This window comes from Anas acuta, chromosome 14 (genome assembly GCF_963932015.1).
Source record: "Anas acuta chromosome 14, bAnaAcu1.1, whole genome shotgun sequence".
Taxonomy (NCBI): domain Eukaryota; kingdom Metazoa; phylum Chordata; class Aves; order Anseriformes; family Anatidae; genus Anas; species Anas acuta.
The window spans coordinates 3,593,300-3,613,738 of record NC_088992.1 but is presented as its reverse complement, the minus strand read 5'-3'; the positions used below and the strand labels follow the sequence as shown (position 1 = coordinate 3,613,738).

The window sequence follows — 20,439 nt, the reverse complement described above, 5'->3', positions numbered from 1 at the left end:
CCCTTCCTTGATTATTAAATATTCAATTATGAAGTCTAAGTTCCTTGACAATTAGGACTTTTTTTTTTTTTCCAGCGTAGTTTGGGCACAGGAAAAAAACTCGCTGTGGCAAGTTGCTCACACTGTCTCCAGATGGATGGGTGAAGCCTCAAGCACGCAATGGAAGTGGCTTAAATAACAAATACTGCTACTCATGCTGTGTTCCTGGAAGTAATGCCACTGACGGATCAATTGTTTCATGCCTCCCAGGGCATTGCCACTTTGGCCAGCTCTGTCCCATGGGAAGCTCAGCTTCCATCCAGCCAACACCAGTGGTAGGCAATAACCCCATCCTCAGAGCTCTGCCAGCTCCTTTTCCAACCCGGTACTTGTACCCATTATTTATGCAGCTTCTCCTCACTGGATAGAGATACAAAACAGCAGATTTCAGAAGAATTGAAGAATGACTGGTTGAGAAGGGTAATGACATCCATCACCATAAGCTAAAGTTCAAATTGACGGTGGGGTAGAAACATTAAGGCACAAGGAGCTTCCAGCTCAGGTCTTTAAAATCAAACACACAACCATGAGCATGGTGAGGAGGAGGAGGAGCGGATGAAGGCTCCCATTCCTGCCATGGGATATCCACACAACATGTGCTAAGAGCTCTCTGTTCACACTGTCCCCTGTATCCACCCCAAAAACCTGTGTGTACGTGGCAGAAAAGCAAAGCAATGTGACACTCCTTTGGCTCAGCCCCCGGAGAGGTTGTGTTTTACTAAATTAATAATCTATTTAGATCTGTTCAGCTTCAGCTTCTTAAGAAACTAATCCAGACAAGCCCAAAAATACTAATAACATTTCAGTATGGGCTTGGAGAGAGATTAGGGAACGTTTGTTTAACTTCCAGTGTTTTCTGATTGCTCTCAACCTTTCCTTGCACAAGCACCTAAATGAGGAAATACGACCAAAAAGACTAAGTAGTAGGGTTTGTGTTGAATTAAATTCCACTAGAAAAAATAAAAATAAAAAACCTGAGGTAACCTCAGTAAAACTGATCCACTTAACATTCAGCAGAAGAAATGCAGAGGAACACACTTAGCTCTGCATGTAGAGAACTGGGGATTTATAGCTACATATTTTAAAACTACTTCAATGAACTCCTTCAACTGCAACTTAAATCTTATCTCCCAGATCACCTGCAACTCCCTGAAAGTTGTCGTACTTGAATTCTCCAGCTTTGATTTTTCTGATTTTTTTTTTATTTTTCTGGAGGGTGTTTGGTGTTGTTTTTTGTTTTTTTTTTTTCTTTTTTTTTTTTTTTTTGGCATCTTCAGCAGAAGCATGTTGATCCAGGTGACAGAGACAAGCACCTAATCCAGATTTTTTTATTCACAGAATTAAAGTCAACTTTCTCCTCAAGTTCCACCTTTGGCCCTTAAATATTTGCAGCATAAATATATCGAGGCAAGGCAGAGTGGGAAGGCTCCAAAGTGCAAATGTGGAATTCGGGTTGCTCTGCTCATGCCTGCAGATGGAAGGAGTGCGCAGAACATTTCATTACCTCCAGAATAGAGTAGGAAAAGAGGCTAGCTGAACAGGAAACATCTCAGGGTGAAAACAGCAGGTAGTAATGGCTGGGGAATAAAAATGAAGCCAGTTCATCTGGGGAGAGCTGGGGCAAGGTGTGTTTGCTGTAAGCATCACTGCAAAAAAATATTGGGCAGGGAGCACATCAGTCTGAGCCTGGGGAACCTGCAGCAGTGAACCCACCTGGCGAACTTGCTGGGATTTATTGGCTGATAAGTGGATCGTGCAGGTAGGTATGAAGCCGTAACAAGATTATCTGAGGATGATAAGGAGGTTATAGTCTGTAAGGAAGCACAACGCAACCCCTCTAAAAGGCTTTGATGATTGATGGCAGCAATATGCAACAGCAGTTTATACAAGGTTTGGCAGCTGGAAAACTGCAAAGGCCGGACGAGGTTGTGCTGGAGATGTGGAAATGGAGGCGTGGGGCCGGTTTCTCTCATTCTGCGGGAGAGAAAAGTGCCACCCATGGGCACCCACCCACCAGCCATGGGGTAGAAATGCTGCCAGGGCAGGGCCACAGCGTGCGTGGCTCCAGCAGCCAGGACAAGGATGCTCAAGAGGGCTAAGGCATTGATTATGCAAAATTCACCCTGCTTAAAGGAAATCAAACCTTAAAAAGACAATTTTGAAAAGGACTGGTCTCATGATTTTGCCTGTGCAAGCCCATGGTATGGGTTCTAGGGGTTCTTTGAATAGTTTACAATCTTTGCATGGCCATGAAGTCATTAACCCTCCCCTTGTTTCATTAGTTAATGGGCACTGCTGTTTTACAGTCAGGGAGAGTGGGACAAGGGCACAGCAAGTGATGTCCAGGCTCAGCCACAAGCTGGGGCTGGAGACCACAGCCCCGAGCCATGCCCCTGTCTACCCATGTCCCATTGCTGTGTGGCTCTGCGGCATCTCAGAGCAGCCAGGTACATGAGCTCAGAGTCACCAAATCGCCCTAAAGCACCCAGCCCCATCACTTACAACTCTTCCGAAATTGCCTGTGAGATATCAGCCCCCTGTTAGGCTGCACTGGAAATAGCTCGCAGGTTTAGATACTTCTTGTGGGAGGAGAGAGAGGCAGTGCAATCACACAGCTTCGTTTCCGTAAGAGACATGGCTAAAGCTGCTCACGTTATCAAGTTACTGAAATGTTGCTTTGGTGCAGGACGCCTTCATCATTCCTCAAATAATTGCATGTTTAATCTGCTCGAGAGAGGCAAAATTTATGGAGGCATTTAACATAGCTGACATCTGCCTTGCTGTATTATGAAGTGTTTTTTAATAAATCAAATTCTTCACCATAAGGCACAAGTTTTAACATGAGAAACGAAGAGCGGAGGAAAGGCACCCGCCCGGACCCAGGCTGAACATACATCAAACCCACGGGCTCCTGGGCAACAATAGCCAGAGCTATCAGCGACCTGCCCGTTTTCATAAATAACATCCTGACAAAAATGAAAGCAGAAGGTGATTTGTCAAGTTAGTTTTCCTTCACGGGTCAAAGTCGGGGTGATTTATAGCACGCATCTTGAACAAATTAGGGAAAAGACATGGGATCTGGCCACCGAGATGGTTAAAACTACACGCTGAAAAGAGCCAGATTGTTCCACAGCAGATCTGCTGATGGGACCGTGCTGCCTGACATGTCCTGAAGGCCTGATAGGTGCTTTATATTGTTTAAGGAATTCCCCAAATTCCATACTCTGTCAGTCCTGCCAGTCCTACATCCAGCAAACTCCACCATGGCAAGGCGCTGTGTCTTGGACATGGAAATGTTCAAGAACAATAAAGCATAATGCTGCAAAGCCAGAGCTGGGCCTGAAGAACACCAGGAGGAGCTTTTTGAGGAAGGAATACATTAAAATCCCAGCCTGCCCTGCCCTGTGTAGGGACGAGGGGCTGGGCTGCCCTACTGGGAAGTCTCCACCACGCTCCATTTATGACAGAAGCAGACCCTGGTTTTGCACTGGGATTGCTGTTCTTTGCACCACGATCATTGTGGTGCTTCTCTTCCCACCCTGACCTTGCCCAGTAGATGTTGGAACCACAGCTATCCACAGACCAGCTCTCATTTATACGCAACATGCACCGAACAATTTTGAACAGAAGTAAGCATTGACATACTGCAGAAAACGTCTGTTTTTTCCTTGGAGGTTGAAGAAAACAAAGCAAAGGGCATTAAGCTGAAGGCTGCTGGAAACATCTACTGGTCTCTTGCTCCTTTTTTTCCACAATTGCAGGGAATCTGAGAATTTGGACCTCATGTGTACCATGCCTGCCTCTGCTAGAGACAGGCTACATACAAAATCCAGGGGCCTCGCCCTGGAAATTGTCTCCCAGCAGCACAAAACAGAAGTTGAAGAATGTTAAAGATTGGCTTGTCTTATCATGCTCCAGCCCCAGATGGGTTTGTACAGACAGAGGCACAAATTATCCCTTAAAATAACGGGCTGACACTTGAGAAAACACTTACAGCACCTTTTTTCCCATTTGCCCTCACCAGCCAGATTCCCATCTCTGCAGCACCAAGCGTGACGCCGAGTGAATTGCACAAGAGGCCACAAAGAAGGAATGGGCTGGCACGGAAATCACGAACGTCAGTAATGCCCAGTGGACTGGGGCAGGCCCAGAGGTGTCTGAAAGTTAACATAATTGTCTTTAAATGCGACTTTAGGGTACTACATCCTTAGCTGTCTGTTGCTGCTGTGTCCAGAGTTCCAAAAAGAAATAAAGGGGAAATTTTGGAGAGTTTCAGCATAGCTGGAAATACCACTGTGCGTAGTCATGGGGGTGAAGAAGGGAAGGGGGGGAAATGTCTCCTTAGACTGAGATGGGCCATTTTAAGAGCTCCTTAAAGGAAAACAAGGCCACCCTGTCCTAGAAATACAATGACCAAATCAGTAATTGTGTTCTTGGCTGATGAAGTCCTTCTGACCAGCTAGCGTGACCACAGATAGAGCATCAGGCCAGCGCTGTGGGAAATCCAAACTTCTGCCTCCTTCCCTTCCTTGCAGCCAGCCTTATCTGATAGCTTCATTTGGAGCTATTTACGTGTTCAGGCCATTGCTCCGGGTACAAACATGCCTAAAGACTGTGTGGGCTGCTGCTCCCTCTCATAAAGCGCGCTTTGCTCTCCAGGAGCCAACCCAGCATCCCGTTTTTGCTTCCGGAGAGCGGCTCCCAGGCGACTTTCTTCCGCTGACCTTCTCCGGTGAGGAACATCAAGGGCCGCGGCGGACCTTTGAAGACAGGGCCAACATTCCCAGTGTCTCCTTGGCAGGAGCAGAGCCTGCAGGGCGGCCATCCCACCTGGCGCCCTCGGAGCCACGGGGTGGGCCGCGCACGGCGGGGGCGCAGGGCACAGCTGCGCTCGCCGCACAGCAGCCTTTTCCCAAGGCAGGCACAAAATGCAATTAGAGAAAGCAGGATATTCCGAGTGTAGGGTATCAAAACAACCCGCTCACATGCAGGAAGCAAGGCTCGGGACACGTGGAGCTGGCCTGCGTTGTGCTGGCACCGCTGCTTGCAGGCAGGGCGAGCAATTGCTGCTTAAAAGCTTTCTCGTGGTGTTCTCTGTGTTTCGGTTTTGGAGCCTGTTACTGCAATTGAGGTGTTCTTGTTGCTGGAATGTAGCTTGTAGGTCACCAAAGTGCCACTTCTGTGGAGATTTCAATATGGCAAGGGGAGAGGGTGCTTCAAGGCACAGCCAAAGGCATTGCGAAGTGGAAAGAAAAGCCCACCGAGATGAGATGCCTGCAAGGGAAACTGGTGCCTAACGTAGCTGATACCACCGGGAAACCACTGCCTAGTGTAGCTGATACCACCACGAACATGTGCAAAGCGCCGGAGATACAAATCCTGATGAAGAATTTATGAAGGCGAAGGAGTTAATTAGAGAGCCCTCAGTCTTAAGAAGCAGTGACAGCAGCACAGAGATAAATCATTCATTTCGGCCTCTGGCAGCACTTGCCTGCTGTCAGCCAGCTGGCACAGACCTCAGACCAGGGGCTGTGTGTCAGGGCAGGGGCAAAGCCCAACTGCTGGAGCACCGGCAGAGAGGAGGTGGTTTTGGCAGCATCAGGTCACTGCAAAAACCCTGAGCCTTTGCTCACGGGAGGCTGGGCACCAGCCGCTGGCTGCTGGTACCAAAAGGACGGGGTGATCACACCAGCCTATGAACACAGCAATTATTTTTGCAGCTTCCACGAGCCCAGGGCAGCGTCTATCAGCACCCCACTGTTTCGTCTGAGATGGGCCATTGCCTGCCCAGCCCCTGCAGGGGATCAGCCTCTGTCACGGGTTTCGTCCTTGCAGTCATGTCTTACCCAGCTCTGCTAAAAATATAAGAGAATATTTGATCTCCTACAGGGAAAATTTCCCAAATTCGCCATATGAAATAACCCGTAAAGCAGCATTTCCTTTGATTTCTCATTTCCTTTTATTTTTCCATTGGTCTCATCACATTCTCTTGTTGTCTCATCTTATAGAGCGAGGCAAGAGGACAGCTAATCTGTTTTCCCTCTGCCCTTCTTAATGTCTTCTTGATTGAAATTCACGTTAACTCTTAGGTCCCCTGGTCTCAGAGAACATCCATAAATCCACATCTTGAGGAAGCTCCCATGGCCTGGCTGTCACCTGTAGGGGCTGGGACCAAGATGCAGCAGCTCTGTCTCATTTCACTGAGTTTCTCTGAAATCTTCCTGGGGACAAAGCGATGCCCTAGCACATGGGGTGAAGGGAAAGAGGAAGGCTGACTGCCCACCCAGCCCCTCCTCGGAAAGCTGAACCACTAGCACAAAGCCAGACCCATCCACACCGGGGACAGCCTTGGGCACAGCCCTCTCCCGCAGCATTAGGGCTCCATTCTGCTTCCAAATTCCTTTAGCAACAACTGCCTGCCTTTTCAGAGACAGCCAACTGCCAGGAAAGGCTGCCAAAGAAAGGCCTTTGGAAAGGATCGTGAGCTGGACATATTTTTGTCCCCAAGAGTGAAGGCAGTGGAGCCCTGAGTTTGGGGCAGACACCTCGGGCAGCTGGCAGAGCTTTGCAAGCCCTGTCCCGGTCCCACTGCCGATGTGCAGCCCCACAACATCGTTGTGTTCAACATTTACACACTTTATCATCCCCGCCTTGTTCTCGAGCTGATTCCTCATTTAATTTCAGCAGCTAACACCCGTGCTTCTTCACCACGTCGGCTCTCCAGTGTGCCATCCTTGTGTGATTTTATGATTGATTACAGCCTACTAATCTTCCGTCAAATTTTCAAAGTCTGCATCGTTAGGTCATTCATTTTGTTTATTTTTAAAGATGTTACATATGTTTTCTATCCCAAGGGGAGGTGGAAATCAGTCTATGAAAAATACCCATCATTACCAACACACAGCTCAGCAGAAAAAGAACAGAGATGGGGAGCACCTATCCTGGCTGCAGCAGATGGGGGCTTAATTAAGGGCTTGCAAGGGCTTTAAATTATGGGGATTTTTGTTTAATAACTCTAACTCTTGATTCTGGGGAGTATCATTGCTGTGATTACAGGGCAAGAGCAAACAGATCTCAGCTACCCCTGGAGCAAGCTTTAAAAGAAACCCTCAGTGTGCAGGGGGTTACATGCTGCAGCCACACAACCACTGAATTTGGGGGTGGGTGGTTTTGTGTTTGGTGCTTCTGCACCTCTGAATCTCCCTAAGAGCTCACCTGGGACTGGGTTAGAGACTTGTTCAGCACTGATCTCATTTGGACATGTCCTGTTGAGAAAATGAAACACCTTGCGGTTCGCTTTTTGGATTCCCCAGGGCTTTGAATGTGTATGGGCTACCTGAGGAGCCAGTTCCTTTTCAGAGAATTGGCATTAATCAGTGTAGAAGGGGCTGCCTATAGCTTATGACATCCAGCAGCACTTTAGGGATAGGGACGCCCTTTAAGGACAACCACACAGCATCCTTGCCTGAGCGTTCACAGTCCAACACCAAGGATTAAAACCACTTAGGAAAGAGAGAAGGCAGCAGGGTCCTGGTGTCATCCTGAATCATATAAAAGCAGTCGCCTTGCTTGCCTTGGCTTTGTTCCCCTACAATGCAGCAGGTGCCAGGGTGGGTAACAAAACAATGATCCAACTCGTTGCGTCATCCCATGCAAAATAAATACCTGCAGTGACTCTCGGCTTAGATGCCTATTGAGAAGACGGCATGAAGTGCAAACTGTGCTTGCACGTGAAAACAAACGGTGAGTTGTAGCACGCAAGGAAGTGAGTCAGTAGAAAATTAAACACAACTTACTATTTTCTCAACAGAAAAAGCCACGGGCGGGATTAAACCTTTTGTGTGTCTCCAAAGGTGATTCTCGGATCACCCACACAAAGTGTCAGGTCTCCGTTTTGCCATGCTATTGCAGCCCCTTTTAATGATTCATGATGACAAGCTTCAAAGGGCTCCCACACATGACAGCAGCCCCAGATCAGACCTACTCATTCTGATCTCAGAGAAAAAAAAAAAAAAAAAAAAAAACTGCTCGGTGAATAATTTAGGCCTGTGAAGAGAGCGGTCTTAAAACTGTTCCCAAGAGAAGGAGCGGAGTCTAGAGTTTAATCTCATAATGGAAATAAAAATAAAAAGAAAATATCAAAAGAAAGCAGTGACTGCAAAAACAATACGCGGCTTATTTTGCAGAACTCATCCGTTGTGAAACTCCGCAGAAGGGAACACAGCTGTTTTCCCTGAATTATGTTTCATGTTTCCCGAGACAAAAGGCGAAATCCAAAGCCTTGACTTACAACCGACGATAGACAAACACACGCAGGGATGACACAACTACTGTTCATGGCTTTTGGGGAAAGGAAAAGGCCGTTTGGAGCTAAAGGTGAAAACACAGCCTTGACCACAGCCCTTAGCACGTCCGCCGATGACCGAGGAGGGCACAGCAGGAGCAGACTTGCAACACAATCCCAAAATCTGAGGCAATTCCCCCACTCACTCCCATCTGGGGCTGGTTCTGTGGTGAAGCTGAGGGCCCGTGAGCCCCAGGAGGCTCACACCACCTCGCCCACACCACCCGTCGGATCTGATGCCAAACACAGACTGCTTGAGGAGCCAAAAAGGCTCGAAGAGCGAACTGCACCACCCAGGAAAAGTGCTGCGTACAGCACACAACACGTCTCTGCGCCTCCACCTCATTTCTGCATTTTTTTAGCGAGCGTTTAAGTCTAATTCCTGCCCCGAGTTCCTGACAGGAGCTGCAGGGATTATGTCACGTCACTGCAAGTGCTTAATCTTCTCCTCACCGGGCTGGTTGGGATATTCTTATACATTAAACACAGAGGAGCCAGTCACATCAGTTTGCTTCCCTGGCAATAAATAAGTTTTTTGTTTCATGGCCATTTTGCCAAGGTTTCCCACAATGGCAGCATCTTCATCTTCCTGGTACGAAGTTCTGAAGGACAGTTAATCCAAGCTGTACTCGAAATAACCAGCACTTAATGTGATGAAATGACAGACCTTTCACAGGGAACAATGTCTTTCTAATTAGCTAGATGAGGCAGGTGATGTGCTGCACACACCGTGGTGCTCCCCTGGGGACAGGCACGGCTCTCTGAGCACATCCCATCTGCAGGACCGAGGGCAGTGACCAGACCTCAGTGACTGTGGTCCTAAAAGTTCCTTTTGTGGGGGAAAAAACAGGCTTTGGAGATCTCCTGGAGACGCTGCAGGCACACGAGGTATCAGTGTGTGGTGATCAGCTCAGTGTGTGCTTGCACAAAGGAAATACACCTGGATGAGCGGGGCTTCTTTAGGGTCAGACTGGTGAATTCCCTACACCTCTCCTTTCCCTCAAATCCTTCGCCAGAACTCCTTCCTCCTCTGTGACCATCCTTCTGAGACTGAGCAGGTGTCTGGGCAGCCATACGTGGCTACCAAAATCTGTCCCAGCAGGCCAAAGAAGCGTTTGAGCTCTCAGAAATAATTATTGTCAAAGCCAGCACTTGGCACACAGGCACCAAACTGCCCGGGCACACAGGGTGTATTTTCCGTACCCACACATGTCACACAAATCCATTTCCCCACGTAAACTGGAGCTAAAGCAGCCCTTTGCTTACCAAACATCACACGAGCTTGGCTCTTTCACCACTAACAAGAATCACATAAGACGAGGGGATTCGCTTTTTGGAAAGCTCAAGAATTTCCTTCGTTTTTTCTCCAGCCTGGACACGAGTTTCCCGGTTTGGGGGAAGTTCAAATTGCCGACAGCTAAAGCTGCACCCAAATTTTTATTAGCAGAGGGGGAGGGAAAAAAAAAAAAAAAAAAGAGCTTGTTCTTCCCACAGCCCCCCTCTGTGCAGGATGAGCACAGCCTGGGGCTGCTCCTGTGCATGGAGGGCGAGGTGCAGGGGGCAGGATGGAGCCCTGGGACGGGATGGGGGTGACCTGATGCTGAGTGTCCCCAGTGCCCTGCCACCATCCCCCCCTACTCTGAACCCAGTTTTTTCCCCTCCAGCTTTTTCTCTTCCCCGCGGAAGCAGCTGGATACCGGCAGCACCTTTCAGAGGTTTGAGCTGAGCTCCCCCCAATGCCTCAGGTGATTGTTTTTATCACCAGGCTATGGAACAACAACAACAACAAAAAAAATCTCTTTAACATTTAACAGCACACGGAGCACCACATCCCCAGCAGACTTCAACGGGAGACTCAGAGCTGGCGGAGAGCTGTGCAGCACAAACACCCAGAGCCCAGCAAAAACCGCCTCCCCCCGCCCCATCACACCGGTAGCAGCTGCGCAACCCTACCCACAAATGGGTTTTTCACCCCAAAAGCCCCCAAAAGCCACGTCCGCCGCCCCCCCAGGCCTCAGTCCCGGCGCAGGCTGTTCCCTGCGTGTCGGCACGTCCCGCATGAAGCCCAGGGCCGGGAACAAGGCGTTTGCCTCCACCGCCTGCGTGCAACGTGCAGGCTGTGTGTGGTAGGGCTGTACTCACTGCCTGCCAACACCCCAGCAGGGAACGCCGCGGGAAGGCCGCTGCCAATGGGAGCCGGCAGGAAAAAAGCCAGGGGGGGAAACTTAAAACGCTGCCGGGGCCAGGAGAGCATGGAGGGGGCTCCCCAGCCACCCCCAGGGATGGGTTTGGGGTTTGGGTCGCTCGTGGGGTCTGTGGGTACGTGAGGTGGGTAAAATGTGCTGGGAGAAGGGCTGACATGGAGTGGGGATGGGCAGCAGCATTTGTTAGCAATATATTTCGGATGCATTTCAACAAAGGAGATCAGACCTGAGTGATCTTTGACAATTTCTGCCCCACAGGCAGAGATCTGGAGTGGGGGTTTTAAGGATGCTCTGTTCGCTGTGAGCGGAGTCGGCACCAGGAGAGGAGAGGGAAGGAGCATCTGCATCCACGGGGCTTCTGCCTCTTGTCACCTTGCTCCTCACAGAGTGGAATAGAGCTTGTGCATTTGTTAAAGCAACCCTAAACGGATCGGATTTCCTAAAATACTCCATAAACCAAGCCCACCTAACACTGCTCTTAGGAGATTTTCTTTTTTTTTTTTTTTTTTGTTCTTGTTGGGTTTTGTTTGTTTGTTCGTTCGTTTTGTTGTTTTGTTGTTTCTTTGTTTGTTTTGCCAATGATTTCAACAAATTTTCCTCTAAGTTTGAAAGCAGCCCTAGGTGACCCTGCAGGCAGGTGAGACCTCCCAAATTCTCCTTCTGTGTCTGGATGCCCCGCTGCCCTTCTCCCATCACCCCACCACCCTGCTCCCACCTCCACGCTGCCCTGCTCCCACTGCCCAGCAGAAGCATGCAGGGCACCCATCCCACCCCACCCCACCCCACCCCACCCCACCCCACCCCATCCCATCCCATCCCATCCCATCCCATCCCATCCCATCCCATCCCATCCCATCCCATCCCATGTGCTGTACCATCCTGCCCCATCCTGCCCTATCCCTTCCCACCCCATCCCATCCCACCCCATTCCCATCCCCTCCCCTCCCTCTCTCTCTCTCGCCCCCTCCCCGCCGCCCGCCCTCTCTCCCGGGGCCGGGAAGCGGAGGGAGCCGCGCGGTCGCTCTGCATATTAATGAGCCGGCAGCTTTAAATGAGCCCTTTTAAAAGAGGACACGCGGGGGAAAGCGGCAGAGCTCGGGCAGCAGCACCGCCCGCAGCCGCTCCTTCCCCTGCCCGCAGCCGCCCCGGGGACAGGGACCGGGACAGAGACTGGGATAGGGACAGTGACCGGGACCGGGACCCGGCGAGGGGACAAATTAACCCCCCCGGCGCTTTTGAGGCACCCGCTGGCTCACCATGAAGCTCCTGACAGCGGCTTTGCTCCTCTTGTTCATCGCGATGTGCTTAGCCAGCGCGGAAGGTAAGGGTCTGTTTTTTTGTGTGTTTTTTTTTTTTTTTTTTCTGCCTATTCCTATTTAAACTTCTCTCCGGGGGTTGCTTCTCCGCTATTTTTCGATTCGTTTCCTGAGACCTCCGAGGAGGGTCTGGCGGTCCCCTGCATGTCGGGAAGGTGATGCACGGAAAGGTGTAAGGCAGCTGTGGGTGTCCCCAAAAGTGGAAACAGCGGGGAAGTGCAAACGGCAAAGTTGGGGCTTCCCTGCAAGCCGAACAGCCCCCGGTGCTGAGCACCAAGATGTGCCCCTGGTCATTCAGGAACACACCTCCAATATCTCCTGAAAACGCACGGTGGCTCGCACGGGGAAGACAGAGCCGGGTTTGACGTGGTGGCACGAATTGCACCGAGGCTGCCAGCGTGCCGCTTTCTGCTGCGCACAAAAACCCCAGTTAAAAAAAAAAAAAAAAAATGCTCAGCTTTTTTTTTTTGTCTGGCTGCGAATGCGTCGGAGCACCCGGGAGAGGCAAAAGGACTGAAAGTCCCACAAAGTCTGGGCGAGACACGAGTGCAGTGAGAACCTCACCGAGAACTGCGTTTGCTTATTCAGCTCTAAGCGAGTCCCGGCTCTTTCATTTCCTCCTGTTAAATGCAATCACATTTAATCACAGCAGGTGCACTTTAAAAAGCTCCCCTATTTCCCGAGCCCCAGAACACACGTAGTGCTCCGAAGTCCATTTCTCAGGGAGCCGCTACCTTTCCGTGGGACGTAGCAAAGGAAGCATTACCCTTTTTAAGCTCAACAGCGTTACAAAATTCAGCTTTTTCCACTGAGGCTTGCAAGACCGAGCTGGAGTTTGCAGGGGCACACAGGCTGTGGGCAGGGACGCTTGGTATGCAGGAGGCTCTGCAGTTAAATGCCTTCTCTTCCAGGCGTAAAGTGCAAATGTTCCAGAAAAGGTCCTAAGATCAGATTCTCTAATGTACGGAAGCTGGAAATAAAGCCGAGGTACCCGTTTTGCGTGGAGGAGATGATTATGTAAGTTTTCCTTCATTTCTTGCCCTGTTTCCCTGTCACTGAGTTGCTTTGCTTTACCCTGCAAGTTCCCTCTTTGTTCTCTGCTTTCATTGTGCCGTGGCACTCCCAGGAACAGTCATTTGCTGTAACAGATGCAGTCAAATTTGTAACTCTGATCAAAACCCCAGCTATCAGTTTCTGACAGTTGTCTGCTCAAAGGATTCGTTCCTGAGCAGGCAGCGAGGAGAGGAGAATCGTTAGTCTGAGTGGAAACAGGGACAGACACGACCGTGAGCTGTTGCTGTAAGACCCAGAACTATTCACTCAAGTTTCTTTGGATGAGCAGAGTAAGAACAAGAGCAGAATCTGGTCCGCGGTGCCTTCTGCAAGGAGTTGTTATCCCAGACAGAGCCTGATTTTTTTTTTTTTTTTGCCTGCCTCGGCCGGCGGCGATCGATCCCCCCGTGCCCGGTGGGAGCACCCCGGGTGTCAGCGGGTGCTTCCCTCCAACCCTCACTGCCAGCTGTGAACAATGCTGCCGGGATCCCAAAGCAATGCCCTCATGAATTAAACCAAGGCAGGTACAGGGATTTTTGAGATCTCTGATGGCTGGATCAAGAGGAGGTGTTTTTTCCCCCTCATTTTAAGTACGGGTGGTTTGTGGGTTTTTTCTGTCCTGTTTTGTATAAATTTACAATGCCCCACAAAGCACCAGCACATGGGGCTGGATAACAACAGAGGGGCAGGTTAACAGAAAAGACTGCAATGAGCTCCTGTCACCTAACAGGGGGAAAAAAGGATCCTGAGAGCAGCCGCACACCCCAAAAAGCCACGGACTGATTTACTCCAGCGTTCACAACACAGCATCTCAGAAAGCTGCTGTAACAGGACCTCAGCACCCTGCCCCACCACGCTGCACTTTGTAACATCCCCAGGGCCAAATCCTGCCCACGGGACCGGCACAATCACAGCAAGACACCAGAAGCCACAGAAATGGCTGGCGAGGCTCCACAGAGGCTACGGAGGAGGGACGGAGCATCCACACCGGGCTTCTCCGGATTTACACCAGCATCTCCGTGAGCAAGGCACAGCTCAGGGACCTTCAGCCCCAATCCTCTGAAGCCAGGATGAGCTAACGGCACGTGAAGAGGAGCATCGCTGCCCAAATCAGCTCCTTGAAGTTTTACTTTCTTTGCATCGACCTTCGAGCAGCATTAGCGTGGTGCAGGGGAGCGCTCCTTGCTCCCACCCCAGCAGCCCACGAGCGGCAGGGCCAGGCTCAGCAGCCAGCAGGGAGGGGAGCACCCGGGTGAGGAAATACAGCTCATTGATACAACTTCTCGCTTGAAAAAGAAAGCTGGGAAATCAGCAAACTCACACGAGCAGGCTGGTTGATGCTATTCAAGCCCAGAGGCTCGCAGCAGCTCTGGGACAGAGCCATCCCAACCCATCTCTCTCCCGTGTTCCTGGGGACACCCCCGGGGCCAGCTGACGTGCTGCCACCACTGCCCTTCCAGCCACCCCAACAAAGCCTGAGGTCCATGTCGAAACCAAGCTTGAATTAATATTTAGAGAGCCAATTTGTCAGGAGTCTCCGGACAAGGCACGGAAGAGCTGAATTCCTGCACCCCCGTGTTTGTTGCTGTGGTGATTGTTTGAAATGAGTCGGGGAAGCTGGTTCCCCTCCTGCCCTCCTCAAAATCTCTTGTGTCTTCTCACGTGAGAGGAACGTGATGTTCGTGGTGTTTTGCAGATTAAACGTGGGTGTCTGGACGCAGTTTAGGAAGGAATGTGTCTTTGGCCACACACCCTCCAGCAGAGCTGTGGCACAGCGTAAGAGAGAGCCAAACCGAGTCCTCAGCCCGGTCAAAACCCCTCAGGACTCAAACCAGGACCCTGATGGCCTGGGGACAGGGTTCTCATAGGCAGAGCTGCAGAAAAGATGTGTGGGGCATGAAGCTCTGGGGTGTCACATGCTGACCCAGGGGTGCTCGTCCCAGTGCTGGAGGGATGGACACATCAGGAGGATTTGGGCTCAGGGACCTTCAGATCCCCAAATCCCACCTGAAGGAGCTCATAAAGGTGTAAGACATCTTTATGTAAGAAAGGAGCTTCAGCCAACTCCTTGCCCAGAGTATCAGCTCTTGTAGTGCCCTTTAATGTCCCCTTACACCTGCCAAAAAACTCTTGCAGCACACCTGCACCCTAAGGGGGCATCACCAGGAGACCAGAGCAGGGCCAGGTTAGCTCAGGGTGCCCCAAAATGCCACCACCCAAGGCTGTGTCCTCAGCACCAGGGAACGCACAGGAATCACTGGGGACCACGGGGACATCTCAGGGATGTCCCCTCTGCCATCCCACCTCCAGAAGAGAAAACCTACACCCAGCATCAGAGCAAAGTGTCTGTGAGAAAAGCCTCGGTCATTCCCCGAGAGGCGCACACACCATGGATCTCCTCCTCACTGCTCTGATCATCCCCGAGCTGCCCTCCTTCACTCCTGGTGCACAACTGGGACTTGCTGGTTTCCAGAGCTGCTCCTGCTCCTCTCCTCACGAGATTTAGCCTGTCCATCACTTTCTGGAAATACCTCCTGTGCTCTGTCATACGGGAAACTCAAGCCAAGGTCTGACATCAGGCAGCGCTGACGGCACGGCCAGGAAGGTGGCTGCTGGATGGAGAAACGTCACGCTAACCTCGAGTCCCTTAAACCTTGCATGTCTCGTGCCTTCAGGGAGCTCCTGGATTTGCTCTCCTCCTCTTCAATATACTGATCCCCTCAGGGCTGGCTGAGTGCCCTTAGAGCAGAAACAGACCCTAGATTTCAGCAGAGACCCTGCCCTTCTGTTGTCTGCAGCCCCAGAGGCTCTCCGAGGCCATCAGCTGTTTTGCTATGCATTTGGGAAGGGCCAAGTCCTGGCAACAAATCACCCAAAAATTGCCCTGTTCTGATGAATTCAGCTTGTACCTGTTGGACGTCGAGTGGAGACAGCAAGCAGGGAAGGAGATTAGCTGGATGGGAAGAAGAGATTGAGCCCAGTGTCCGACACTGACCTAGGAAACGTGATGAACCCCTCAGCTGGGCTGAGAGGCAACCTGCAGAGTTTTATGTTGAGTGAGGGCTGCCCTCTCTGCACCAGGAGGGGAGCTGGGAAAGCCTGCAGGGGCTTCTTGTTGGGCTGGGGGAGATACAGCTCCTTTCGGAACCGGACCACGCTAGAATCCCATCGATATACATGGATATCTCTGGGTTTCTGCCATTGTTCTGCTCGTGCTTCTAGCAGTGTTTAACTAATTCCATTACAATATTTTGGTTAGATTGAAAACCATTTTACAGAAAATGGAAAAAAAAAAAAAAAAAAGAAAGAAAATGAAAAATTAAAAAAAAAATCCAACAGAAATTGTAGGGTTTTTAATCACAAAAACGAGTAACAAAAATGGAAAACCACTTGACTTTGATTCCTGAGATATGGTAGCAGTCTTAATGGCTCTGGAGAGCCACCCTTTTGGGAAGCAGCTCCGGGTCTGCCACATCACTTCGGCTGTGGCAGACTGACCAGGAGGGCTTCGCTGAGTGCCCTGGGCTCAGAGCTCACCCTCTGGGTGGGCACCCTGCCATCTGCAAGTGTTTAAATATTGCTGACTGGGGAGGGCTGGGGGGGGATCGATGATCCAGGTCTGATCATTTCCCTTTCATGCAATGCTGTTGAGCCTAAGGGAACCCTCTCCTGCAAGGACCTTGCGGCTGCCTGACTGAACCCTAATTAAGTCAGCTATTAACCTCAAAAGCAAATATCCAGCAGACAGGCAGAGCAAGCTCCCTGATTAAAAATACCGGGTATGTCTTCATCTGGTACGACTTAGCCTAGCGCTGCGGACAGGGCTGACACGCGCTGATTGATAACAGCTGAAGATCCGCTCCAGCCTTTTTACAACTCAGATGCCTGCCATAAAACTCAGCGGGAAAACCCTGCCGTTGCCTGCCTGGGTGAACGCTCTGAGGGATGTGGGCATTTCCTGGAGGGTGAGCAGCGGGCAGGGCTTGCTGCGGTGCCCCTATAACCCCTGCTGGCTTCCCTTGCAGCGTGACCCTGTGGACGCGGGTCAGAGGCGAGCAGCAGCACTGCCTGAACCCCAAACGCCAAAACACGGTGAGGCTGCTGAAGTGGTACAGAGTATGGAAGGAGAAAGGCAGGTAAGCGTGAGTTTGCTCCGCAGGTGGAAATTTCGGGGGCGAGCAGTGGTGCACAGGCACGCACTGCGACCGCTGCATCCGTCACGGAGGAGGCATTTCATTTCCAAACCTACAAATATCTGCGGATGCTCGATGCGATTTCTTTCCTGCCACATGCACTCCTCCCTTCTATTTTAGGATTAGGCTCTTACAGCTATAAATAGTCTTTGTTTTCTGTTAAACTATTTGTCAGCTGATGTCCTCAGCTACGTACGTGCGCTCACCTCCTTTTTACGGGTAAAAAGCCAAGATGAAAAGCTAAATTACTTCCACACAGTCACAAGGAAAGCAGTCAGCCGTGCAGGGAAGAGACTGCCCCACTTCATGTCACACACACCAGAACTTACACCTTCTAATGCCACAAATCTGTGCCAATTTTAACTACTGCATCATTCCCAGGGAAAAGTGGCTTGCTGGTAGAATGCACCACCACCTTCTCCTTTGCAAGGAGGATTTAATTTCTTTTTTTGCAAGCTGTCTGTTCTAGATAGACGAGAAGGAGAGAAACAAATGCCTGATGGTTGGTGTTATAACCCCTAGCCATAATGAAGGGAATGGCCAAACTCCTGTTGCAGCCAGGAAAGAGCCTCTGTGTGCAGCACAGTCCCCCCAAAGCTTGACCCTTCTTACCCTCTGGGGAATTCACTCCCCAAGCCAAATCTAAGTGCAGACAGCGAGCTGCAAGCCCCATCTCCTGCAGAGATGAGCAAGGGCTCACCGAGCTCTGGTGCAGCTACACGGGGCCTGGATGATGAACACAGCATCAACAATTTTTAACACATTTAAACACTTAAAAAAAAAAAAAAAAAAAAAAGCATAGTTAAAATGACAGAGGATGCTCAGCCCCAAGCTGTGTGCTCAGGAGAGGCGCAGGCTCCCCCTCTGCTGCTCGCCGTCTCCTCCAGAGCCCAAAGCAAAGCAGCCGAGCTGGGCTGCAGCCGAAGCAGCATCAAGTGGATGTGTCAGACGTAAAGGGCCTGATTTAAACCAAAGCTCCGTAATAAGTAAACAATTTGTCAGTGCCTTTGGGCCAGCTGCACCAAGCCCACTGAATTACTCCCCAGGGAAGGCAGGGAATTTGAAGTCAGGCATGAATGTTTTCCCCAAAGCAGCATTGCCCCTGGTTTTTCCCATTCCTTTTTCCTGGATTTCCCCTTCCTTTTGCCAAGGAAGACTGCTTCCACCTAAAGACTTTGCAAGAGAGGGATTTTTCATCAAACAGCTCTGCCAGATCTTCTCCTCAGGTTGTAAACTTAAAAAAAATAAAACGCAGTCGGCTGTTATTGCAAACATGACAGGTACTGTTAATTTATTATCCATTCTAGTGCAAATATACAACTCGTGATGTACTTCATACGTGGGTATGTGGGACGGATTCTCCAGCGGTTAATGAGTATTATAGGGTGGGGATTTCCTCATCTTACATGTCCCCATAGCTGTGGCAGAGCACATCAATAACTCGCTTCCCAATTTACTTAAGCAGAGGCTAAAAGGCTGGCTTCTGGTTTTTAATTATTTGGAAGGGAGCTGCTTCATTCATGGTTTAAATACTTCGCTCTTGGCTTTCCTCCTGTCCAGGGTTTATGAAGAATAAGAGGAAGTGGCATGAGGAATGGAAAGGACTCCCTTGGCTGGTGTAGGACTGGGCTCTGCAGAAGATTATTCCTCTCTCACAGACACAAGACAAATTCTATATTATTATAAAGCACTTTTTACCAAGGGTCAGTTTTTACATTTTATAGCCGCGTGCAAAAGGCTTCCAGATTTCACGAGCATCTGTTGCACTTCAGATTTCACACCTGTCTGCTTTGTACTGAGGTCGGGAAAACTCATGCTTTGCATTTCAAAGAGTTTGTTGGTTTTTTTTTTGTTGTTCTGTTTTGTTGTTTTTTGTTTTTTTTTTTTGTTTTTTTTTTTTAAATGTTATTCATTCATACTTCACTATGATTGCAATCGAGCTTTATAAGCTCATTAGGCAAACAGCAAGGTTTGTACAGGTATTTTACAGCCGCGTCCCTCACCCTTTTGCTCTGGGAAGGCGGTGGTGCCTGTCGGGGCATCGCCTTCATCCCAGGACGAAGAGGAGGGTGCCACCGAGATGCCACCCGGCCTGACGTGAGGTCCCTCGGCTTGTCATCAAGTGCGTGTGACCATCCTGTGTGTACCTCTTCTCTTACGGACTCGGGGTCTGGCTACGAGGCAAAGCGAACCACACATCCCCGCACCAGAAAGCATTTCCAGCTCGGTTGGTTGGTTTTTTCTATTACCAATAAGGAAATTGTTTTTGTTTTTTCCCGCCTGAAGTTCTTACGGGAAGTTTGTGGCTTCAGTACTGAGACATTTTAAGCTTCGAGACTATTGTGTATGATTTCCTAGATTTGTAGCAAAAAAAAAAAAAAAAAAGCCTTTAAAAGGTACCTTTTTATGAAAAATATGATAGGGCAAACATATAAATACCTATATATGTTTTAGTCACAATACAACATATTCATTATTTTGAATGTAATACTTCAATGTTAAGCAGTGCATTCCTCTTTTTAAAATAAAATAACAAAACTACCTTTTCATTTGTAAATACACTATAGGAAGTCTCCCTATATTATCTTTCTGTATAATGTACTGTACTGCTAAATTATCATATGCTATTTAAATGTTTGAAATATTTAGAAGGTTGCATGCAGATTTCATATTTCTTTCTAAGACAAACGGGAAAAAAAAAGTAATAAAAAATATATTTAAAAAAGCTGATGATTGCTCTTAAATTTCCTTAAACCACCAGGGAACTCCGGCCATTTCTAATAACATTTTTAGTGGGAAATTTGCTTTGGGAAAAACACTAAATCAGGGAGGGTGATTTAGAGTCAGGGCAACTTGATGACACTGGGATTAGAAAACATTATTCTGGTCCTGTTTAATTCCCTTTCTCATTTTAGGATTTGGATTTTACTTAAATACTGAGGAATCCAGCTACACAAGCAATGGCTCTGCCTTGTGCCTACAGCCACTGCTCTAGGGTTACACTAAATAAACATAAACCAACCACCCCAGGTGTATATTAAAATAAATAAAAGGCAGTGAGTTAGAAGAGGCTTTGGCTAGGTGAGGGCAGGTTATACAGGGAAAGTCAGGTGAACCTGTGAGCCCGAACTGCTTTTACTCTTGGAGCTTCTGCCCTTGCCCAAAGGGACAGATTTTGAACCCAATAAATGGCCCACCCAGCTCATACACAGCTCCCACCTCTCGTGACGTTCCTGCTAGATCTTAACTGGGTTTTGATGCACAACAGATTGAAATTCCTCATGCCCTGA

The 20,439-nt window shown here is 49.4% G+C and overlaps 1 protein-coding gene across 1 annotated transcript; it reads left to right on the top strand.

Moving 5' to 3' along the window:
- The first annotated feature begins 11,557 nt into the window (after positions 1-11,557).
- Positions 11,558-19,879, top strand: CXCL14 (C-X-C motif chemokine ligand 14). Its single transcript, XM_068698283.1, has 4 exons — positions 11,558-11,908; positions 12,815-12,920; positions 16,982-17,092; positions 18,710-19,879. Exons 1-4 carry the CDS (start codon positions 11,845-11,847, stop codon positions 18,723-18,725), a joined length of 297 nt encoding a protein of 98 aa, XP_068554384.1. The 5' UTR covers positions 11,558-11,844; the 3' UTR covers positions 18,726-19,879.
- Positions 19,880-20,439: the final 560 nt, after the last annotated feature.

Bases quoted from the DNA above. Each gene is read 5' to 3' on its own strand.
- CXCL14 (XM_068698283.1), top strand. From the start codon at position 11,845: ATGAAGCTCCTGACAGCGGCTTTGCTCCTCTTGTTCATCGCGATGTGC. The intron at 11,909-12,814 runs GTAAGGGTCTGT...CTTCTCTTCCAG, and splicing joins GTGCTTAGCCAGCGCGGAAG to GCGTAAAGTGCAAATGTTCC. The intron at 12,921-16,981 runs GTAAGTTTTCCT...CTTCCCTTGCAG, and splicing joins TGCGTGGAGGAGATGATTAT to CGTGACCCTGTGGACGCGGG.